Source organism: Sceloporus occidentalis, unplaced genomic scaffold, assembly GCF_023333645.1.
Source record: "Sceloporus occidentalis isolate IW3139 unplaced genomic scaffold, rSceOcc1.0.p SCAF_1, whole genome shotgun sequence".
Lineage (NCBI taxonomy): Eukaryota > Metazoa > Chordata > Lepidosauria > Squamata > Phrynosomatidae > Sceloporus > Sceloporus occidentalis.
This window is the reverse complement of record NW_028316981.1, coordinates 1493337-1517700: the sequence shown is the minus strand read 5'-3', so window position 1 is coordinate 1517700 and position 24364 is coordinate 1493337. Positions and strand designations below refer to the sequence as shown.

Sequence of the window (24364 nt, the reverse complement as noted above, 5' to 3'; positions counted from 1 at the left end):
TATATATATATATATATATATACACACACACACACACACACACACACACACACACCACCGGGGCAGTCAAAGGGTGTATCCAAGGGCCTTATTATTATTCCTCCAGACAGTGCAGAGGCCCCTCCTGAGCCTTCCCGGCCAGGGCCTCCTCCTCTCCAGCCTCCCTTCCTCTCCTTCTTCCCCCAAACACTCCTCCTCCTCCTCTTCCTCCAGGATCAGCCAGGGCCCAAGGAAGCAGGGAGGCTCAGATGCCTAGAGAGGCCGCCTCCAAGGGGCAGCAAGAGTGGCGGCCTCAGATTCCTAGAGAGTCCCCAAGGAAGAGATAGAGCAGAGGCCTCAGATTCCTAGAGAGTCCTCGGGCGGGGGGAAGAGGAAAGCTCCGATTCCCAGGGAGTCCGTGAAGTAGGAGAGACTTCAGATTCCTAGAGAGTCCCCTCGGAGCGAGAACAGAGCAGAAGCCTCAGATTCCTAGAGAGGCAGGAAAAGTGTTTGGAAAGGCCAGGTGTTTGTGGGAGAGAGAGAGAGAGAGAAGGAGGTGGGAAGGGAGTGGGTCCCCCTCCTCTGTGGGGCCTCTGTGGGGGGAGTCGGTGGGTCGGAGGGGTCCTTGGAGAGAGAGAGCGAGAAAGCTCTTTGGATGAAGGGAGATGCAGCCCTTGAGGAAGAGGAAGAAGGGAACGGGAGGGATGGAGAGGATGGAGTCCCTTCTAGGAATGGAGGGAAGCTCTGCTCCTCAGAGAGAAAGAGAGAGGCTGGAAAGAAGGGGATGATGAAGGGAGCCCCATGGAGACCTGGCTTCTGGGGGAGGAAGAGGGGCTGTCCTCCTTTGCCCTCTTTCTCTCCAGGGAAAGGGCCTGGCAATGGAGGAGCCCCTCTGCATCCCCAGCCTCCCCTCCTCCGCCCTCTCCCCCAGGACCCTCATGGAAAGGGGGAAGAGGGCAGTTTCCATGGGGAGCCCCCTCTCCCTTTCTCTTCCATGGGGCACAAGAGGAGAGGGCCTTTCTTCCTGGGGCTGCTGGGGGGGGGGGGGTTGGGACTCTCCTCCTCACAAGGAGACCCAGAGAGAGAGGCTCTTTTGGGCTCCCTGAATGGAAAAGGGCCCCAGGAGAGAAAAAGGGGAAGGAAGGTCACCCTGCGCCCCCTTCATTACTCCTCCACAAACACAACCAGCTTCAAGAAAATAAACACAAGAGGATATCCTCTGATTTTAAAAGAATGTCTCTCCTTATGAATATAGGAAGGAGAACTCAAAGGCACAGATGTTCCTGACTCTCTTACCTTCACAACAACCCAGTGAGGTAGGCACAAGAGAGGGACCATGAAGACCACAGACTAACCTTATGACCATCCAAAAAGGCAGAAACATCCTTGTCAGGAAAGAGGTGAGTCTCTTTGATCTGCTCTGTAGGTTTCAGTCCTGAAGGTCTAGAAAGTGAGGAAATAAGTTTGTTTTTCCATACTATTTTCTTGGGAAAATCAGTACTTTTGAATGTCAACCTTCCAAGCATTTGGGTGATTGTATAGGAAATAATCCTCCTTGAAACATAGGAAAGAATTCTTCATGTTCCCCTGATCCTTTCCCCTTTTCCAGTTCCAGCCCTTAGGCTGCCATCCTTCACCCGCCTTCCTGGGAGGAAAGGCCCCTCCAACTCTCTTAGCCTTTAAGGCTCCAGAAGACTCTCTGTGGTTTTGGAGGCAACAGACACACTCAGGTCCCCTTCTTCTGCAGGAGGAGTCCATCAAACAGGCTCATTTCTCCCCATTTCTTTGTCTCCCCAAACCCAAGCACTGCTGTGGCACCAGAGGGCTAATCTAGATCCTCAATTCTTTGGGGAAGAGGAGGAAAAGCTACCAGACCCTCCAGGCCTGGATTCTTAATCTCTGAGGCTGCAAGCAGATATCAAGAAGACCAAGTAAGTAAGTTATAAACTCTTCAGTTTCTCTAGGAGGAAAGCATGAATTCTGCCAAAGTAATTTATTTAAAATGCCTGGATATTGGTTACTTTTTTCAGTCTGAGAGCCATGGAATGTGTAGTAAAACACACACTTATTATCTGTGTAGGAGAACTGTGGTAATTCTCCCTTGCAGGTTTCTCACCCACAATTTCTCCTTGGGCTCCTGCCACCCACTCACTTAGCCCCTTGGCTTTCATTTCTCCCTTGCCTAGTGGGCCAACTATGGACCAACATGTGTGCTTTTTGTGGGTTCAGGTTTCTGTGCCCGTAACGAAGATTTCCCAGCAGACAGGGTCATAACCTCTTTTATTCTGGGTTAGCTCCTCCCAATTTGCTCCTGTAGGCAGGGACAATAGAACAAAGACCGGCCCCCTATATAGGGAGGAGCTAGCCCCCTGGGCCCCAGTCTTGTTCCTGCCTACGCTCCTAGCAGGATGTGTCTCTTCGAGCCAGTGAAGTTTTTCCTTTCACCGAAAGCGGTTTGAGAGTTTTCTTGGCCTTTCCCTCCTTCCTTGGTGGTGGCTATGGCAGAGGACCCCAACAGCTTAGGCTTCCCTAGCTCAGGGTCTGCCAGCTCAACAGAGTGAGCGGCTTCATAGGGAGACCCAGTAGGATGTGTTTGCTGTTGCTCTGCAACTTCTTCACTACAGCCACTCCAGTCCTTTTATTCTCTTCGTTTCTCTTGCTGCCTTGGAAGAAAGACTTAATGTGGCAAGGACTCCCAGGATTGGAGAAAGGTCTTGGCTTTGCCAATGACTCTCCCTCTCCTCCAAACCTGCCTCCTTTCATTGTGGGAGCACAGGAGATTTCTGCAAACAACATTGCAGCACATGGGAGCCATGGGAACAGATGGTGAGGGGTATCCCCTCCATGTCTCTGTTTCTCCACATCACCTCTGCCCAGCCCGTTTAGGGCCAGGGATCAGTCAGGAAACTGGCCAGAAGTCATGGAAACTTCCCTTCTCAGCATCTCTGCCCAGCCCGTTGAGGGCCAAGGTTCAGAGGACAGGCCAGCCAAAAATCATGGGAAAGAGTGTCTCTGCAACACCTCTGCCCAGCCTGAAACAGGGCCAAGGTCAAAGAGAAAAGCCAGCCAGAATACACAGATAAGGGGTGAGTACCAGGGGCCCTCTCTCCAGCCAGCAAGGAACCTTTGCCAATTCTAATGTCCTCGCTCAGGGCAGGCATTGCCAGGAGGCCTTTGCCATTGCAGGCTCTGTGGCTAGCATAAGGTTTGGGACTCTGCCAGGAGGGCAGATTGTGGCATAAACTCTTGGTCTCCCCCTTCCTTCCCATCTCTGGCCCCAATGGCACCCAGCACCCAACAGTTTTGGGAGATCCTATTGCAGACTGGGAAACACATGGTGGTGTTGCCAGGGCTCCTGCACATTCCTTTTGAATTCTTATAATAAGATGGTGTGTAAGGAGGCAGAGGACTCCTCCTCTATGTGTACAGCCACATGGCTTTAAAGGAAGACTGGGCCCAGCAGGGGCTGAAGCTTCCAACTCTAAAATGATCTTTTTTTTTTTTTTTTTTTTTTTTTTTTTTTTTTTTTTGCTACTGCAGAGCATCCCACAAAAAAGCACAAAATGGCTTCATGTTCTCACCAGAGAGAGCATGGCCTCTGCCACCCACTTCTAAACAGAGGCTGGAGGGCCATCTGTTGGATATGCTTGATTGAGAGTACCTGCATGGCAGAATGGGGTTGGACTGGATGGCCCTTGGGGTCTCTTCCAACTCTAAGATTCTAGGATTCTAGGAATTTCTGAGAGACCACGTGGATACAAATCCTACTGCATTCTCTCCTCAAAAAAGGGGGAGGGGAGCACTTGTAGAAAGGATGGGAAGAGACCTCTCTTAACCCCCAATTGTATTAGTCTGCCCCAAACTGTGGCATTCTTGAGGGGAGCAGTTGGGGCCCTTGGTCTCTCCTTTTCCATCAGAGATAATCATTTCTCAGGATCCAGACATACCTCAGATAAATGGGGAGCCATGTCCCACAGCAGCCCCCTCTGCCCTTCCCAGCTATGTATGTAAGTGAGAAAGGAGTTGAAGACCAAGCCAGCTTCTATAATGCGGCCAGGTTACTATAAAGCCTGCCTGAGATTGAAAGGGCTAAGCTTCTAAACCCCAGCTTGAAGTTGGGGCTGTTTCAAATATAAATAAAACAAAATGCCCTGTAAATATCAGGGCTACACTACAGGACATATGCAGCTATCTACCCATGATTAGCAATAGTCTTCAGTCACTGCTAATATAAGAGCAGTTTCCTCAGTGACTGAAAGAAGCTACTGCTCAGCCAGCCTCCCTTGATGGGGCAAATAAAGGAGAGGAGAGCCCCCACAACAGCAAGGGCTGGGGGCTCAGATTTACAAGAGATACTGGTTAACTTTTTCTGGTGTTCATTTTAATACTGTTAACCTATGAGGTTTGAGTTGTGCTGTTTTCTGCTCACCCCCCACCTCTCCTTTTTACCAGGGCAGAGGGGATGCCTGGAAACTAATTCAACAGGGGAGGAGGATAACCATAAAAGCCACATGATGACTCTTCTTCCCTCCTCATGGGCCTCCATCCCTGCCTCCATTAGGGCCAGAGCCTTTTTGCCTTAGCTGGAACAGCCTAGGGCATAAGATGAGCACATGGTTCTACCTCCCTTGTGCAAACTGGTGTCAGCCTTACCACTTCTCAGTAAGAGCATAAGCTTTAACAATACAGATTCATTTAAAGTCTAATAAACAGGGTGACTCAAGCAACAAGAAGGTTACCTACCTCACTCAGTGGATCTCTAATGCTTACACGCATTGAGGATCTTTGATAAAATCATCTCAAATGGGGTGATAGATATATTGGATTAATGTGACAAAGCAAGCTCCACACAGGGAACCTCAGTCAGCTAGCTTCAGGAGAGCTGGCTCCCCTCTCCTTCTCTTCTTTCATAGGAGAGTTGTCTGTTAAAGGGAAGAAACTAAAAAAATACAGTTTCTTCTATGAGATGGTTCTCACTAATACAGGGGGTTAAGAAAAATTCTTAATCAGAAACAGACAAACAGCCTCCTCTCCATCCCAGGAGAAACCCCCCTTCCCCCATGAGTGTTTTAAAACATAAAACCAGGTTTTTCTGCTAAGGGGTTGCTTCAAATCCCATTCAGACATCCTGTAGAGCGCTGAGGGGTCTGCCACAAAGAACAACACAGTTACCTCTTACCTTGTCTAGATAGTTACATTTTAAATAAGAATGTCTGCTGATGGGCGTGCCATTCAACTGGTCCCTGGCTTGGTAGGCCTATTGTGACAAGGTTTATCATGCATATGATGAATTGGGCTCAAGGCCATGAAGGTTCATGCTGCCAATCTCTTTCTTTTAGTTGGTCTCAAGGTGCTACAAGATTCTTTTCCATAATGTTGGGCATGCTTTGATTGTTATTTCCAGCATGGCAGGGGGGTTGACTTGATGGCCTGTGTGGTCTCTTCCAACTCTATGATTCTATTGTTATAAGATTAGCTGGTGTGTGGTGAGTGTCTTATCCCTGACTGGGTTTTCATGGCAAGGTCTGGCCCAAACAACACCATTGTCCACTGCCTTCTGAGGCTGCAAAAATGGACTTCCTAGTGCCTGTGCCTTGTTTTCTGCTAGCACATGTGCTCAGATTTAATATACCATACAGCTCCATATAGGGACTTACACTAGCCATCTATATGCCCACAGCTTGTAAGTGTGTGTGTGTGTGTGTATGTGTGTATATTAAAAAAAACCAAACTCTGATTTTCCTATTTTATATAAGAGACTCCATTTTACTATGCCATTATATTTTATGTGACTTGAGCTTCAATGATTTGGTATCCATGCAAAGTCCTGAAACCAACTCCAATGGATACTGAGGGCGCACTGTACTATTTAAAATTTAGGTTTGTTTTCCTTTGACAGATCTTTTTTGTGGAGAAAATTCTCTCCTCGAAATTAGATACCAGAGGGCTATCCTTGCCAAGCCCTCTGTTCCCATTTCATGACTCCTTAATCAGCAGTTCATTCAGCCAGGAGACCCCTCAGCCTTACTATAGGTTGATGATAGTCTGCTACATGGAGTTGGGCAATTTTTTAAGCCTCTAGGCAACTTCATCCTCAGATAAAATCATACTTAATTCTGACCACAGGCCCTGTTAACACAGAGTGCATCCACGCTTCTGCATGGACTCACCAATGTCTGCGAGATAAGAGTTAATCCAGTTCTCCCTTGCCTAACCATGGAATTAGTCCTTTTTTTTTACACAGGTGCACAAATGTTCCAGTAAAGAACTGCACATTGTTTTGAAATATTAGTTGGTGGTCAGACATTAACATTCCTCTTTCAGAGTGGTAAATCTTAATTGCTACAAGTGAAATCACCTTAATATCACATTCATTGCTATAACCAGTTGACAAGGTGATCAGTGATCGGGTGGAAGCTGGCATAGGTCGAGATTGGATCAGGTTCCATTCTGATTGAACACATAATCCACCTTTTAGACAAATTCACATCGACTGCTTCAGGTTTTCAGTGGCTGACCTGCTACAGTTCCTCCAAGATGGCATTAAAAAGGGACTCAGACCCAACACGGTTACGAGGCAGGTGTCTGCCATCACATCAGTTCTGCCCCATAAGAGAGCGGCTAGAATGGCAGACCATCCTCACATTAAGAGGCTGTTCAGGGGAGTTTCCAACAGGGCCCAACCCACCAGACATAGTTTTCCAACTTGATTTGCACATGGTCTTAAAGGCTCTGACAGTTGGGCTGTTCGAGCCCCTTCAGGAGGCCTGCCTCAAACACCTCTCCCTCAAGGTCATCATCTTCACGGCCTTTACCTTCTGCCAGATGGGTGTCAGAGCTGGGGGCCCTGTCAGTACGTAAAGGCTTGTGTATTCTTAGGCCAGACTCAGTGTGCCTTCGTCCAGACCCTACCTTCATGCCTAAGGGCAACTCAGCCTTTCAGGTGTCACAGGACATTCTCCTGCCTTCATTCTGCCCCAATCCTAAGAGAGACTTGGAAAAGACCTGGCACACATTGGATGTGCGCAGAGCCCTCAAAGTCTACATCAAGAGGACTTCAACCTTAAGGTCATCTGAGATGTTGTTCATTTCCTTTCGCCCGGGTTCTTTGGGGCACATGGTATCTGTCTCGACTCTGAGTAGGTGGATCAGGTCTTATATTCAAGAGAGCTACCAAACTCTTGGTCTCACTCCACCCAAGGGGGTGATGGCGCACTCAACCAGGAGTGCATCGACCTCTGCAGCCTTGACCACTAGTGCGTCCCTGTCAGAAATTTGCAGGGCGGCCACATGGAAGTCGCCTTCGACTTTCATAAGACATTACAAACTGGACGTGTTTCAGTCCGCTGAGGCGTCATTTGGAAGGAGGGTCCTCCAACAGATTGTGTCAGGGGCCACAGTCTCCTAGCAGCACTTCCCTCCCAGTTCGAGAGGGCTTTTGTAAATCCCAGAATATAGGAGGTTATGACCCTGTCTGTTGAGAAAACAAACATTGGTACTTACCCGTGATACGTTCGTTTCCAGAAGATGAGGGTCCTAACATCCTGCCCACTTGGTGCTGCCTGCGGCCTCCGATCCTACCTGCCTGTTGGTGGACCTGCCTTGTTCTTCTTGTTGCTGGATTGGTTTTCTGAGTTCTTGTCTGTTCTTTGACTAGTTTTTCTAAGGTGTTCTAGTTAACCCTTAGGACGGTGATGCTGGCTCATTATTTCTATTAATGTTACAATTGTATTGAATTGTAAGCACACAATTCTAGCTGTACCATTTTTAAGCAGCTGTACACCAATTCTTAATAATAATATTTATTTATATTCCACTTAAACGCAGGGAATCCAAGCGGATTACAGCATTAAAACAAACACAGTTAAAAAGGTATACATTAAAAATACCCAATCACTATCCCTCCCCCCAGTTGTAAAAACATAAGTAACGCTTTTAAGAGCTTTCTGGGAGAGAATTCACAAAACTAAACATAGAATCATAGAATCATAGAGTTGGAAGAGACCGCAAGAGCCATCCAGTGCAACCCCCTGCCATGCAGGAAATCCAGATCAAAGCATCCCCGACAGATGGCCATCCAGCCTCCATTTGAAGACCTCCAAGGAGGGAGACTCCACTACACTCCGAGGGAGTTTGTTCCACTGTCTTAACAGCCCTTACTGTCAGGAAGTTCCTCCTAATGTTGAGGTGGAATCTCTTTTCCTGCAGCTTGCATCCATTGTTACGGGTCCTAGTCTCTGGAGCAGCAGAAAACAAGCTTGCTCCCTCCTCAATATGACATCCCTTCAAATATTTAAACAGGGCTATCATATCACCTCTTAACCTTCTTTTCTCCATGCAAAACATACCCAGCTCCTTAAGATGTTCCTCATAGGGCATGGTTTCCAGACCCTTCACCATTTTAGTCGCCCTCCTTTGGACACGCTCCAGTTTCTCAATGTCCTTTTTGAATTGTGGCACCCAGAACTGGACACAATATTCCAGGTGGGGCCTGACCAAAGCAGAATATAGTGGCACTATTATTTCCCTTGATCTATAAACTATACTTCTATTGATGCAGCCTAAAATCGCATTGGCCTTGTTAGCTGCTGCATTGCACTGTTGACTCATGTTCAACTTGTGGTCTACTTGGACTCCTAGATCCCTTTCACATGTTGTCTCCTTAAGCCAGGTGTCCCCCATCCTATATCTGTGCATTTCATTTTTTCGCCCTAAGTGCAGTACCTTACATTTCTCCCTGTTGAAGTTCATTTTCTTAGCTTTGGCCCAGCTTTCTAGTCTATTCAGGTCATTTTGAATTTTGATCCTGTCCTCTGGAGTATTAGCTATTCCTCCTAATTTGGTGTCATCTGCAAATTTGATAAGTATTCCCCCAAATTTTTCCTCCAAGTCATTGATAAAGATGTTGAATAGTACTGGCCCCAGGACAGAGCCCTGTGGGACCCCACTGGTCACTTCTCTCCAGGATGAAAAGGTGCCATTGTTGAGCACCCTTTGGGTTCAGCCGGTCAACCAGTTACAAATCCACGTAACAGTTGCCTTGTCTAGCCCACATTTTACAAGCTTGTTTGCAAGAATGTCATGGGAACTTTGTCAAAGGCCTTACTGAAATCAAGATATATTATATCCACAGCATTCCCTTCATCTAACAAGGTGGTAACATGTTAGATGAACATCCCAGGATTCCAAAGGACACGGAACCATGGCTGTTAAAGTGGCATATGCTGGAAGCTGCGTAAGGTGCACCTGTGTATAACGCATGCACACTGTATTATGTATTGTGCCTTCAAGTCTATGGTGACCCTAAGGCAAGCCTTCCATGTAGTTTAGTAGGACAGGGGTGTGTGGTTCACCCAAAGTTAGCCAGGAGGTTTCCATGGCCGAGTAGAGAATTGTACATTGATTTCCAGGGTTGTAATTCAATATTCAAATTACTATGCCATACTGGTTGTATATATTATATGCTGTATAAAATATAGCATTAAGGTCAAGCATGGTAATAATAATAATAATAATAACAACAACAATAATAATAATAATAAATTTTATTTATAGACCGCTATTCCGCAATGATCATAGCGGTGTACAATAAAAATTGCAATACAATACAAAATACAATGTGATAGTTAAAGAAGGGAGAAGTCTCGTCCTTCAGGCAGTCCCTGATGTTGCTGGGTCTGCCTGATCGCTCCCTCTGAGGCCAAGGTGACAGTTAAGGAGGGAGGGGCCTCTTCCTTCAGGCACTCTCTGAATAATAGCATACTGTACTGTTTTTGTTTTCAGTGGATATGATTATTAAATACTTTTCACTCTATTGATGCTTTTCATGCTATTGATACTGTCTCTCAGGTGACTCAACCTGCCTTTCCTCTGTCAACTTATGGCGACCTCATGAATTTCACAGGATTTTGTTTGGAAAGGAATGCTCAGAGATGGTTTTGCTAGTTCCTTCTTCTGAAATAGAGTCTGCAGCACCTGATATTTGTAAATGATCTCCCATCCAAGTAGTAACCAGATTAGTATTTACAAGAATAGACATGCTCTAGTGCATCTAGGGTCCCTGTACCAAGATAATAATGTACATTGATGGTACTCTGTAAATACATGATGATATGAGTAATAACAAAATGTATTGGTTTTACAGGCTGTTGCAGCAGAGCATCTCAGGGACATCTTTGTCCTCAGATGAATGGTGGAGGAATAACTTTGATCTTTTTTGTGGCGTCATTTGGTTTCAAAAATTATAGATGGAGGAACCACAATCAGTTGGTCCTGAAAGAAAAAGAAGCCACGAAGACCTCAGTGCTGAGAGCAGTGGGGGAATCTGGCAGAAAATAATCCAGGGGTCCATGAGAGAGGAGCTTGCCAGCCCAGAGACGCAATGCCAGTGCTTCAGACTGTTCTCCTACAAGGAGGGAGAGGGACCCCGAGAGGCTTGCAGCCGACTCCACCATCTCTGTCGTCAGTGGTTGAAGCCAGAGCGACACACGAAAAATGAGATCCTGGACCTGGTGATCTTGGAGCAGTTCCTGAGCATCTTGCCCCCAGAGATGGGGAACTGGGTCAGGGAATGTGGAGCAGAGACCTGCTCCCAGGCGGTGGCCCTGGCAGAGGGTTTCCTCCTGAGTCGGGCAGAGGCAGAGAAGAAGGAGAAAGAGCAGCAGGTGAGAGCATTGAAGCATCTCAAAAGAATGATTCTGTTTTAAAACCAGGTGTGTGCTCCCTGTATGCCAGGTTTTCAAAGGAGTTTCTAGATTTCCCTGCTGACGCTGCCACACAACCTGACTTGCACCCATGTGTTCAGGGACAGAATAGGTTTCCACCCACTCTAGCAAGTCGCCAGTCTTCACCTCTAAGGGGTGAAACATTTTTACAGTTGCAGATTTTTTTCATGCTATTTTTATTCTAATGCCAACATAACAAATTATCAACATTAGCGTTGTGCCCACAGAGTGTACAGGTGGGCATATCTATAAAGTAACAGTAGCTGTGAGTTCCATTGAATTATTTGTGTCATTCTGTACAGCAGGGGTAGGCAACCTTTTTGAGCGGGGGGCCGGGTTGGTGTCCCCCAGACAATGGGGTGGGGGTGGGGGGGGGCTGAAGCCAAAAAATAAATAATTAAATAATATAGGGCAACATTTTCACATGTAGGACACATTTTTTAAAAAATGGAGGACATGCGAAAAATTTGATGATTTTAAAAAATGTTAATATAAATGCATGTTTCTTAGGCATGATCAAAATGGAGGACATTTGGGCCTCAGAAGCTGGCTGATATCAATATCATAATCATCATCACTATCATTGTTAAAGCAGACCTTTTAGCATTAAAAGCACCAAAAATATACAGAAATGCACTTTGGATAGTCACACTGTCTCACCTTCAGAAAGAGTGAATGCATGTCTCAGAAACTGACTGATATCATCATCATCATCATCATCACCACTATCATTGTTAAAACAAAACAGACCTGTACAAATGGAATGGAAATCCTCCTCCTCCTTCTGCTACTCTTCTTCTTCCTCCTCCTCCTCCTGCTCCTTCCTTCCTCCCTCCTCCTCCTCCTTCCTCCTCCTCTTCCTTCTTCCTCCTTCTTTCCTCCCTCCTCCTGCTCCTTCCTTCCTCCCTCCTCCTCCTCTTCCCTCGCCCCCTTCCTTCCCTCCCCGCAGCTGTGAGGCAGCCATGGGAAGGGAGGGAAAGGGCAGGAGGCAACCCTCGCCCCCTTCCTTCCCTCCTCGCGGCTGTCAGGCAGCCGTGGGAAGGGAGGGAAGGAGGAGGAGGCGACCCCTGCCCCCTTCCTTCCCTCCCCGTGGCTGTCAGGCAGCCGTGGGAGGGGAGGAGGAGGAGGCAACCCCCGCCCTCTTCCTTCCCTCCCCGCGGCTGTCAGGCAGCCGTAGGAAGGGAGGGGAGGAGGAGCCGACCCCCGCCCCCTTCCTTCCCTCCCCGCGGCTGTCAGGCAGCTGTGGGAAGGGAGGGAAGGAGGAGGAGGTGACCCCCGCCCCCTTCCTTCCCTCCCCGCGGCTGTCAGGCAGCTGTGGGAAGGGAGGGAAGGAGGAGGTGACCCCCGCCCCCTTCCTGCCCTCTCTGCGGCTGTGAGGCAGCCGTGGGAAGGAAGGGAAAGGGCAGGAGGTGACCCCTGCCCCTTTCTGCTCTCACCGCAGCTGTCAGGCAGCCACAGGAGGGGCGGGAAGAAGGAGGAGGACCCCTGCCCCCTTCCTGCCCTGCCTGAGGAGGAGCTTCTCCTCTTGAGGCTGGCTGGCCAATGGGGGCAGGCTGGAGCTCCAACAGCCCGCCCCCTGCCAGCAGCCATTGGCCAGCCAGCCCCAGGAGGAGAAACTCCTCCTATTTAGCCCTGCGCGTGCAGGGCAACAGGAAGGCGGCGGCGGTGGCGGCACACTGTCTGCGGCCCGCCCTCCTCGGCACCACCGCCAACGCGGTACCGCCTGCGGCAATCAGCGGCAGGACCAGGCTGGGGCCGGTCCTTCTGCCTCCGCGGGCCGGATGCGGCCCGCGAGCTGGGGCTTGCCGACCCCTGCTGTACAGTGTCATTTTGTATCCCACCTTTTGGAGCTCTTATTTTGTATGACATTTTCAAATTGGACTTATGTGCTACTGGCTTTTTACTTGCTTAGTGGTGGTTGGAAGTCTTATCCCACGCAAGCCCAAACCTTTTCCCAAGTCTTTGCCATTTTCTCATCCAAGTCTTGAATCCTGACTGCTGTTTCAGGCCAAAAACCTCTTGTTACAAGTTCACTCTAAATTCCCTGTGGCAGAGAAGGCTCCATTGGATCCCAGGCAGAGTCCCCAATGCAGGGCAGTCAAGGAAGAGTGTGATGGAGGAGGGCCCTTGCAAGGTAAGGATACCTCATTGTTGTTGTTGTTGTTGTTGTCGTTGATGATGATGATGATGTGTGTTCTCAATTAATTTCCAGCTTATGGCGACCTAATGTTTCACAGGGTATTCTTAGCCAGATTTGTTTAGATGTGGTTTTCCCTTGCCTTCCTCTGAGGCTGAGAGACTGGCTTCCTGAAGGTCCCCCAGGGAATTTCTATGGAAAAAAAGGGATTTGAACCTTGGTCCCCTGAGCCGTAGCCAAGTGCTGAAACTACTACAGCACACTGGCTCTAATTTCCCCAATGGAAGCTGTTGGACTTTTTAATAATAATAATTTGTTTTATTTATATACCACTATTCCAAAGACCATAGCGGTGAACAGCAAGTAAGCTAATTAGCAAGTCAGCTAATTTGCCCCCAACAGTCTGGGTACTCATTTTAGCGACCTCGGAAGGATGCAAGCCTGAGTCGAGCTTGGGCCCTTTTGCTGGTCTTGAACTCGCAACCTTGTGGTTTTGAGTGAATGGCTGCAATACAGGCATTTAACCACTGCGCCACCAGGGCTCCTGGTCTGAGGTGGCATACCCATGTTCAGCTCATGATTGTGGAAGTGCAGTTGTGCATGCAGGGTCACTTGGCTTCCAGATGCATCTGTAGGTAATAATAATAATAATAATAATAATAATAATAATAGGATTTATTTATATGCCGCCCAATCACTGGGAATCTGGGCAGCTTACAACAGAGGGGTTAATAGATGGTTCCCTGCCCTTAGACTTACAATCTAAAAAGACACGACACAATATGAGAAGAGAATGGTGGTGGGGAGAGGGGATCAGGTCCAGCATTCTTCTCATCCTCTGAGGCCTGGACCATGGCAGATGGACTGGAGGGAGGGCTCTTTTTCTTAATTGAGGCAGGGCCTGATGGTGTTGGGCCTGTCCTTTCACTCCCTCCAGTGTGTGTGTGTGTGTATAGATATTTTGCCTGATGCTTGTAGTGCCACTATGCATCCCACAGTCCATTCAGTCCTACATTTGGTGCAAAACATTGCCATTCGGCCTAAGGGTTGCATAGCTTGGGTGATACCATCTCCATATGTGGAGACTGATTTTATGCATCCCTGGCTTAAAAGGCACATCTTGTACTCTGTGTATTTTCCCAGTACATAAGACCCCCACATCCTGTAGTTTGGGTTATGCTCCTCCCACTCACTCCAATAGGCAGGAAGTAAAAAGAGAGACCTTTTGGTGACCCCATGTGGGTGGAGCTAACCCTAGAAGGCCAGTCTTGTCCTGCTTATCACTCCAGTAGGATTTGATGTTGCTCTGCAACTTCTTCACTACAGCCACTCCAGTCCTTTTCCTTCTCTTCGTTTCTCTTGCTGCCTTGGAAGCATGAAGCAAGAATTAATATGGCAAGGGCTCCCAGGATTGGAGAAAGGTCTTGGCTTTGCCTATGACCCTCCCTCTTCTCCAAGCTTGCCCCCTTTCATGGTAGGAACACAGGGGATTTCTGCAAGCAGCTTTACAGCACATGGGAGCCTCAGGAACAGATGGTGAGGTGTCTCCCCTCCATATGTCTGTTTCTCCACATCACCTCCACCCAGCCTGTTTAGGGCCAGGGATTAGGGAAGCAACTGGCTAGAAGTTATGGAAACTTCCCTTCTCAGCATCTCTGCCCAGCCAGTTTAGGGCCAGGGTTCAGAGGATAGGCAAGCCAAAAGTCATGTGAAAGAGTTCCTCTACAGCACCTCTGCCTAGCCTGAAACAGGGCCAAGGGCAGAGAGGCAAGCCAGCCAGAAGACACAGGATAAGGGGTGAGTACCAGGAGCCCTCTCTCTCCAGCCACCAAGCAACCTTTGCAAGATCTTGAAGTGCATTTGCACAATTAAAGCTTGTGTGCCAGCTGCACCCATTCCTTGAGACGTCAGATCTGGCTACAGTGACACATGCTTAGGACTCCTCCTCCGGCATGTACAGCCGCCATCTTGGCCACATGGCTGTAAAGGAAACTAGACAGGGCCCAGCAGGGGCTGAAGCTTCCAACTCTAAAATGGTATTTTTTGGCTGCCACAGAGCATCCCACAAAAAGCAGGAAATGGTTTCATGCCCTCACCAGTACTTGGGACCCTATAGTAAACATTTGTTTTTCTGTCTCCTTGTGAGTTTCCATTTGTTTTTTCATTTGGTCTTTGATCCAATTTCTAGTAACTTCTTGCTCTTTCTGTTCTGTTAACCATTTCCATTCAGTCAATTCCTCGTCATATTCACGGGGGATCTTGGAACCAAACTCCAGCGTATAACAAGGGTCCACTGTAGTTACATTTTAAATAAGAATGCCTGCTGATGGGCTTGCCATTCAACTGGTCCCTGGCTTGGTAGATCTATTGTGACAAGGTCTATATGAAGATTCATGCTGTCAATCTCTTTCTTTTAGTTGGTCTCAAAGTGCTACAAGATTCCTTTGCATACTATTGTTATAAGGTTAGCCACTGTGTCTTATCTCTGGCAAGGTCTGGTCCAAACAACACCATTGTCCACTGCCTTCTTCTGAGGCTGGAAAAATTGACTTCCTAGTGCCTATGCCTTGTTTTCTGCTTAGATCTAATATACCATGCAGCTCCATATAGGGAGTTACAGCCAGCCATCTGTATACCCACAGCTTGTAAATATATAACCAAACTGTGATTTTACTATTTTATATAAGGGACTCCATTTTATCATGCCCTTATATTTTATGGGACTTGAGCTTCCATGGATTTGCTATCCATGCAAAGTCCTGAAACCAAACTCCAGTGGATACTGAGGGCCCACGGTATTATTTAAAATTTAAGTTGGCTTTCCTTTGACAGATCTTTTTGTGGAGAAAATTCTCCCCTCGAAATTAGATACCAGAAGGTTATCCTTGCCAAGTCCTCTGTTACCATTTCATGACTCCGTAATCAGCAGCAGCAGTTCATTCAGCCAGGAGATCCCTCAGCCTTCCTATAGGTTGATGATAGGCTGGAGTTGGACAATTTTTTAAGTCTCTAGACAAGTTCTTCCTCCGATGAAATCAGACTTAATTCTGACAACAGGCCCTGTTAACACAGTGTGCATCCACGCATCAGCATAAACTCACCAATGTCATAGAACCCTCACCAATGTCATAGAAGCCAAATCTGCCCAGTGTCTTTCAGAGCTCATGGGATGCTAGAACTGAATTTTCCCAGGCCCCAGCCCAATAGTTTTGCCAGTCCCAACATTTCTTACAATTTACATTTTGGTGGCCCAACTCATACATCTGTGGGCTTTTTTGTATTTTTTTTTAACAAAAAAAAAAACAAAATGAGATAGCTGTTGGGACAGGCGTCTCTGCTATTCCATTTTATTGCTCTTTAACTGTTCCTTCATGCTCAGCGAGTTTCTCCTGAGGCAGCTGATGTTTCCCTTGCGTGTTGTGAGAAGGCACACACGGCTGCAGTAGGATCCCACTGTTTCTCAGCTCAGTTGTTAGTGCATTGTTTACTCCAGACATATTGTGCAACCAGATGCCAAAACTCCTATGTTGTTTCCAGCTTTCTTTCACCATCCTTCCAATGTATATGCTGCTAAAATAGTTTCAGCTGTGCAGAGGAGGACGAGGAAATGAGGGCAGGCATATGACTTTGTAAAAAATAGTTTATTTGTCGGAGGCTTTGTTAACTGAGGGGTACCTGTACTTCGTAGTGAATGATTAAGACTGCTACTTCTAACAGCAGCAGATGTGACTGGATTCCCTCTCGCCTTGGTCTCTTCCACAGAGGCTGGAATCATCCCACCAACAAGGACTCAGTTGCATCTCCCTTTTTGTGGTGGACCACAACCAGATCAGGTAAGGAGAGGGAATTTTAAAGACAAGAGGACTGGAGCAGCTTGGGTTCCTCTTTTCCCAGGTCACATCCCTCTCAGCGCTAGTGGAGAATTTTGTTTCACTTTACTTTGGGTTTTTAAAAATTGTAAAAAATTACAAACATCTTCTCTAGGTTTGAATCACTGTGTCTTCAGCCTTCTTATCCTTGAGGTAGAGTTGCTCTCCTTTTTCTCTTAACTTTTTCTTGAGCTCTAAAGGGGAGTTGATAGATATTCCCATCCATCTTTCTTGGTCCAGAACAAATCCCTCTCCCTCTGTGTTCAGCAGCTGGCATTCAAAGGGAGGCTACTGGAGCTTCTGTGCTGCCAAGGAACCAGCAGGACCAGGAGCAACGTTGGCCTCTGCAAGGAAGACAGCAAATGCAAACTCAGGGATGTTTGAGGCAGGGGTGGGGAAATTGTTTTAATGCCACTTTTCAGGTAGTATTTTGCTCAAAATTGGAGAACATAAGAATTTTATTAACCATGTATGAAGACTGTATCTCGCATCTCTTTATAGGAAGAGCTACTAGGAGCTTGAGCCATGAACGATTTATGTCTCATTTTGTCCATATCTGTTTCTAGGTTTTGACTATGTAGTTTTATTATTAATTTATTAATTATTAATCTTTTAAAATTTCTTATCTATATATCCCCCCCCCTCCCCTCGACAATTTATATCCTAACTGTTTATTTTCAAGTTGGCTGGAAACCACCAAAACTGGAGCAATTGAATACCCGCCCTCTCTCTAGCACCCTATAACATATCCTCCAACATTTCACAGATGAAAAACGTGTGTGGCCAGGGAAAAACAGACTGTGGTCAAGATGGCAAATGTTATTATTGAGGAAGTACACATACAGTTTGAGGCTCCTTAAGAGTTGGCTTTTGCCAATCTACTGGGAAGGGCATGATCTGGCCCCTTGTCTTTTTCCACTTTGCTGAGGAGTTGTTGTATGCCTTCAAGTTGTTTCCAAGTTATGACAGCTCTCACACTTAACCCACTAAATTATGATGGTGGAGTTAAATGAGTACAAATCCGTTTTGCACTTTGAACTCAGTTTGGAGCAGCAAGTAAACTGAAAACAAAGGGGACATGGGAGGAGGAATCTGAGTCATTTAAAAATAACAGAATCATAGAGTTGGAAGAGACCACAAGACACATCTAGTCCAAACTGCCTGCCATGCAGGAACTGTCAATCAAAGCATCCCCAATAGATTGCTGTCCAGCCTCTTTTTAAAAACCTCCAAGGAAGGAGATTCCACCACTCTACGGGGGAGTATTTTCCACTGTCAAACAGCCCTTACTGTCAGAAAGTCCCTCCTAATGTTGAGGTGGAATCTCTTTTCCTGGAACTTGCATCCATTGTTCAGGGTCCTGTTCTCTAGAGGTCTCTGTCTCACTTCTTCTGAGCAAAAGTCCTCACAAGCCCCTTAAGGAAAAAAGTGAATTTTAAAAAGTTTAAAAATTAAAGGAGAACCCCGTGAAACATTGTTCCCAAGTCACCTTCTCCTCTGTACTCTAAATCCTCCTTGAGTATGCCAGCAGGTTTATAAAATCTGCTTAAAAATAGACAAAGGAGAATTAATTGGCATTGTGGCTGCTGAATTGGGACAGTTGGAGGGTATGGCATAAAATTCCACAAACCACCCCCCAAAACTGAACAATAAACAAACCAAAAACACCAGCTGAAAGTGGGCCAACATGGCAGTTGGATGTGATCCAGCATCATCCCTCCTGCATGCTGAAATGCCCACGTTTGAGCTGCCCACCCCATCTGCTGTTGCCTAATATTTCTTTAAAGCTCATCTCCGTTTACTGAAAGTGTAGAATATGTCATGGGCTCAGGCTCCTGTGTTTGTCAGACTTTGTTCACGATATTCATGCTGGTGTAGGCAGAAGAACCAGTCTCATCTCAGCTGCCTTTGGAGCCGTATCAGCCAGTGAGACTGCTTTGTTCTAGTTGCCACAGCCGGCAGCCATCTTGATGTCCAGTGTGAGCAAGAACCCTTTTCTTCTGTCTTTAGAGCCAATTGACTTTTGAGGAGGTGGCTGTGTCTTTCTCCCCGGAAGAGTGGGCCCTGCTGGATCCAGACCAGAGAGCCCTGCACAGGCAGATCATGGCAGAGATCTCTGGGATCATGGACTCTCTTGGTAAGGCTCTCTTTCCCTGAATGATTATGTCTTCTCTTTTAAGATTCATTTATAATAATGCCATTATCAGATACAGTACTTTGAAGGGGGTCTCGATGGGAAAGGGATGAGCCCTGTATATGAAGATCATGGAGGAAACCTGTGGGGTTATGGGCTGTATTAGTAAGGCTCTCTTGTTCCCTTGTTGATCATTTCCATTTAAAAACGTGATGGGATTGCATGCTTCTGTGAGGCAAGAAGCTATGCTGACAGAGTATGGCTGGTAGTAGGGTCTCCTAAGACAGGCTTTTGCTGAAGAGGCAGAAGAAATGAGCCAACAGCTAGTTGGCAATAGCAATAGCGTGTGTGAGAGGATGACACTGATGGAGGATTTCTCCAAGACTGAAGAACAGAGGAAAAGTATGAGTATTACTAAGGATATCTACCCAAGGGACCTATCTCATCAGGAAAAGGGTGAGGAGGATCGATTCCCCTCTGCCTCTTTCCCGGTGGGGTAGCTGCCTTAGGAAGGATGCTGTTCCCACTGGGAAAGGGAGTGGATTGGTGTGTGCACCCTCCCTGGCTTCTCCCTCCTGAGCTTTTTCTTCTGAAGGGAAAAAACCTGGGAGGAAGGAGGTGGAGAACTGCACACATAGGCTGCCTTGACTTCATGAATAATCAAAATTGGGAGTATCATACCCATGTATATGGAGGTCGAACTTTATCTTTAAAAGATAAAAATGCTTCAATAAAAATGCTGGTGAAATGCAAGGAGGGAAGGGGCCAGGTTAGCCTCCCACAGAAGGGCATTCCAAAGGGTGGGAGCAGCCACCACAAAGGACGTTCCGTGTCCTCACCAAGTGAGCTTTCAATGGTGGCGAGAGTAAGAGAAAGCATTCCCCAGAAGATCTTAGGGCTCTAACAGGTTTGTATAGGAAGATATGGTCTCTCAAATAGTGTGGATGTAAGCTGTGTAGGGCTTTATAAGTCAAACCAGCACTTTGAATTGCACTTCTCTTTAAAAACATCCAAAGCAGGAGACTCCATCACACTCAGAGGCAGTGTCTTTCACTGTTGTTTCTTTCCCCTCTAATTTTTATCCAGATGCTTTCCACCTGGCTTCCAGGATTTAAGTCCTAGATCTCTTCTCAAGTGTAAACATCCAGACAAGACAGAGGTGTTCCTGGTCACTTGGAAGGCAGATTGGGGAATAGGGATTAGATGGGGTTATAATACCCCTGAAGACACAGGTTCACAGTTTGGGGCTATTCCTGGTCTCAGCTTTGAACCTGCAGGTCCAGGTCTTTGGAATGACCAGGAGTGCTTTTGCATATTTAAAATTTGTGCACCAGCTGCTCCCATTCCTTGAAATGCCGGATCTGGCCTTGGTGGTACATGCCTTAGTTACATCCAGTTTGGGCTACTGTAATGTGCTGTCCTTGGGGCTGCCCTTGAAACGTGTTCTTCAACTTCAGCTAGTCCAAAGATCTGCAGCCAAACTGTTAACGGGGACAGGTTATAGACACCACACAATGCCCTTGTTGATACAGCACCATGGGCTGCCTGTTTGTTTCCAGGCACAATTCAACATGCTGGTTATGACCTATCAAGCCCTATGAGGCTTGTCCCAGGCGCTAGGATCTTCAGGAGTGGGCCTTGTCTCTGTGGTTGGGTGTGCGGCTTCAGGCCAGCGTTGGGGCATGCAGTGTCTAAACACCACACCTTCACATTGGAGATTACTGCTGGTCTGATTAGGGTTTGAGTTAACTGAAATCAATAATTTCATTCGGTTTTTAGATAGAGCACTTGTCAACCCTGCATGTCATGAATTTTCCTCTGCCCCTTATTGCTATTTTGAAAACCTGGCAGCAAAACCAGGCTTAGCAGCAGTGTGTGATCTGTTTTTACTGAGCACTAAGCCCCACTGGACTCAGGTTCAATCTCAGCTCAGAGAGGAAGCTCCCCTCCCTCAGACTTTTCTCACAAATCCTCCATTCTCAGTAGTCTTGCTCTATGTCTCTGAGAGCAGTTGTTTCAGGGAAGGCCTCAAACAAGAGAGGAAGGCAATAATCCAGGGAGCCAGGTGCTTGCTCCCAAGTCCTTCTATTCAGACATATTCATAACGGATACTGTTAATATTTTTGTTGCAGCTCAAATAAAACTGGTATACTGGGTGAAACAAATCTAAAATGATATAGGGGTGTCAGCATGTAAAACCCTAAATTTAATTTTTTTGTGGGTTTTTCGGGCTATGTGGCCATGTTCCAGAAAAGTTTCTTCCTGACGTTTCGCCAGCATCTGTGGCTGGCATCAAGGAAGCTCTTGTGGGAAGATACAGGCTATTAGATAGTCTGGATTTATGCCGTAACAGGGAGGATAGCATCCCTTCTTTTGTTCTGATGATTCATTTGTCTTTTATCCACTTCCCATACTCTGAAATGCTTTTCCCTACAATTATTATTTTCTGCTTTTCTTCTTCACAGCAGAAGACTGGAGAAAACCCTATGTATGTGCTAAGTATGGCAAGAGTTCTAGGCAAAAACTGGAACTTACTAAGCAAACTCAACCATCAGAAGAGGAATGTTACATCAGAGAGAAGCCCTACAAACAAAATGCATCTGGGAAATGTTTTCCTCAGAATATGGCTTTTGTGCCTTGCAAGAGGCCTCATTCCCTAAAGAAACACTTCAGATGTGAAATTTTATGTGTGAAAGGTTTTGGTTCTAAATTGTACAGTGTAAAGAAATCACACAAATGCTGGAAGTGTGGGAAAAGCTTTGCATACAATTCACTACTTATGGTACATTTGAAAGTTCACAGAGATCTTATAACCCAATGGATAAACCACACAGGAGAAAAACCCTACAAATATCAGGAGTGTAGCAAACGTTTTGCTCAAAAACCAGGCCTTGTGAAGCTGCAGAAAGTCCACACAGGCAAAAAACCACATAAATGTGGCGAGAGAGGCAAATGTTTTGGTAGCGGTTTGCATCATGTGAATCACCAGAGACTGCAAACAGGTGAGAAACCCTACAAATGTCAGAAGTGCAGAAAATACTTTACTCGGAAAGCAGGCCTTATGATGCACCAGAGAGTTCATGCAGGAGAGAAAATGGACAAATGCCAGGAATGTGGGAAAGCTTTTCTTCCAATAGGAAACCCTGTGAAGCAACATAGAGTCCACACAGGAGAAAAACTGTACAAATGCCAGAAGTGTGGGAAATGTTCTACTGAGAATTCAGCAGAGGTTCACCAAAAATTTCACACAGGAGTAAAACCATACAAATGCCAAGGAAGTGGGAAATATTTTATTAAAAAAAGTCTTGTGCACCACCCAAAAATCTACTCAGGAGAGAAACCATACACATGTGAGCATTCTGTAAATAGTTTTGCTCAGACTCCAGGCCTTGTGAGGCATCAGAGAGTCCACAGAGGCGAGAGACCATACACATGCCAGCAGTGTGGGAAAGGTTTTGCTGAGACATCAGCCCTTGTGAGACATCAGAGAGTCCACACAGGAGAGAAACCTTACACATGCCAGCAGTGTGGGAAAGCTTTTGCTCAGCAGGCAAACCTTGTGTCCCATCAGAGAGTCCACACAGGAGAGAAACCATACACATGCCAGCAGTGTGGGAATGGTTTTGCTCAGAAGTCATCTCTTGTCAGGCATCAGAGAGTCCACACAGGTGAGAAACCATACACATGCCAGCAGTGTGGGAAAGCTTTTGCTCAGAGGTCAGCTCTTGTGAGGCATCAGAGAGTCCACACAGGAGAGAAACCATACAAATGCCAGCAGTGTGGAATATGTTTTTCTGAAAAGTCATATCTTGTGGTCCATCAGAGAGTTCACACAGGAGAGAAACTGTACAAATGCCAGCAGTGTGCAAAATACTTTGCTCAGAAGTCACATCTTGCGAGACACCAGAGAATCCACACAGGAGAGAAACCATATAAATGTCAGCAGTGTGGAATATGTTTTTCTGAAAAGTCATATCTTGTGGTCCATCAGAGAGTTCACACAGGAGAGAAACTGTACAAATGTCAGCAGTGTGCGAAATGCTTTGCTCAGAAGTCACATCTTGTTAACCATCAGAGAGTGCACACAGGAGAGAAACCATAAATGTGCCAGGAAAGTGGGAAAGATTTTGCTCACCAGTCAGCTCTTCTAAGGCACAAGAGAGTTCATACAGGAGAGATACCATGTATATGTCATCAGTGTGGGAGAGGTTTTGCTCAGAAGTTAGCTCTTGTGAGGCACCAGAGAGTCCACATAGGAGAGAGACCATAAAAATACGAGAAGTGTGGGAAATGCTTTCCTCAAACGTGTCATCTTTTGAAGCATCAGAGAATCCACAGAGGAGTGGAATCATTCAATTTTTATATCTGAAATATTTTCCTCAAAATTCACACCTTTCAAATATGGGGGAGTCCATACAGGAGACAAACTATAGAGACTATTTCTTAATAAATAAAATATAAAATTTCATATTGTAGCTTTTTTCTTGTTTTGTTTCATTCTGAGTCCATTACTTAATATCATATATACATTAATATCATATATCTTAAATCCTGAGAGCCAGTGTGGCATAGTAGTAGTTTGAGTATAAGAGTAGGACTCTGGAGAGATGGATTTGATTCCCCACTCAGCCATGGAAATCCACTGGGTGAACTTGGGTGAGTCACACCTCTCAGCCCCAGAAATAGCAATAGAGCAATAGCAAGTACATTTCTATACCACTTATCAGTACACTCCTTAAGCAGTTTACAATGTATAAGCCAATTTCCCCCAACAAGCTGGGTACTCATTTTACTGACCTACAAAAGGATGAAAGGCTGAGTGGAGCTTGGAGCCCTGCAGGATCGAACTCACAACCTTGTGTCTGTGAATGGCTGCAGTACTGACATTGAAGCACTGCGCACCACTAGAGCTCCTGCGAAAACCCTCAGATAGGATCACCTTAGGGTCACCATAAGTTGGAAACAACTGGAAGGCACACAACAACAACAATCTTATATCTTGTTTCCTATGTCTAACCTCCTGCCCAGTTAGTTGGAATGCCCTTTTTCTATGATTGTCTCTGTTTTCCTGTTACCTAGCATGTTATAGTATTCTTCCTAAACTTTGTGTATGCAGTCATGCTTTAGCTGGACCATGGCTGATGATGGGGGCACTTACATTGTCCTGAACATTTTCCTGGGGAATTCCTTCTAGGTAATAGAAACAATGGATCCACTGATTTTCAAAAGTGCACCTGACAAGGTGGAACTCATGTGATCCATTAGACCAATGTTAAAGCTTGTCTGGCAGCAATGTGGCATTTATGTGTACTAAGGGTAATTCTAGGTGAGATATTGGGTAGATCCTTATGTGATCTAAAACTCTCTCATCCATATCCTCTCTTTCATCCACAAGGTTTTGGTGACTTTGGTTAGGGAAGTGGGGTATCCTAAGGAGCCCTGGTGGCGCAGTGGTTAAATGCCTGTATTGCAGCCATTCACTCAAAACCACAAGGTTGCGAGTTCAAGACCAGCAAAAGGG

General features: G+C 46.3%; 1 protein-coding gene across 1 annotated transcript; it reads left to right on the top strand.

Annotated features, from left to right (window-relative positions):
• The first annotated feature begins 622 nt into the window (after positions 1 to 622).
• Positions 623 to 23294, top strand: LOC149320329 (uncharacterized). The gene is made up of 8 exons (XM_089500781.1): positions 623 to 1379; positions 1784 to 1910; positions 9113 to 9219; positions 10124 to 10643; positions 12711 to 12837; positions 16603 to 16673; positions 18720 to 18846; positions 21309 to 23294. Exons 4-8 carry the CDS (start codon positions 10227 to 10229, stop codon positions 22943 to 22945), a joined length of 2379 nt encoding a protein of 792 aa, XP_089356907.1. The 5' UTR covers positions 623 to 1379; positions 1784 to 1910; positions 9113 to 9219; positions 10124 to 10226; the 3' UTR covers positions 22946 to 23294.
• The last annotated feature ends 1070 nt before the right edge of the window (positions 23295 to 24364 follow it).

What these genes read in the sequence shown, in the direction of transcription:
- LOC149320329 (XM_089500781.1), top strand. Translation starts at nt 10,227, where the DNA reads ATGGAGGAACCACAATCAGTTGGTCCTGAAAGAAAAAGAAGCCACGAA. An exon ending in AGAAGGAGAAAGAGCAGCAG is followed by an intron (nt 10,644 to 12,710) that starts GTGAGAGCATTG and finishes CTGCTGTTTCAG; the next exon opens with GCCAAAAACCTCTTGTTACA. An exon ending in TGGGATCATGGACTCTCTTG is followed by an intron (nt 18,847 to 21,308) that starts GTAAGGCTCTCT and finishes TCTTCTTCACAG; the next exon opens with CAGAAGACTGGAGAAAACCC.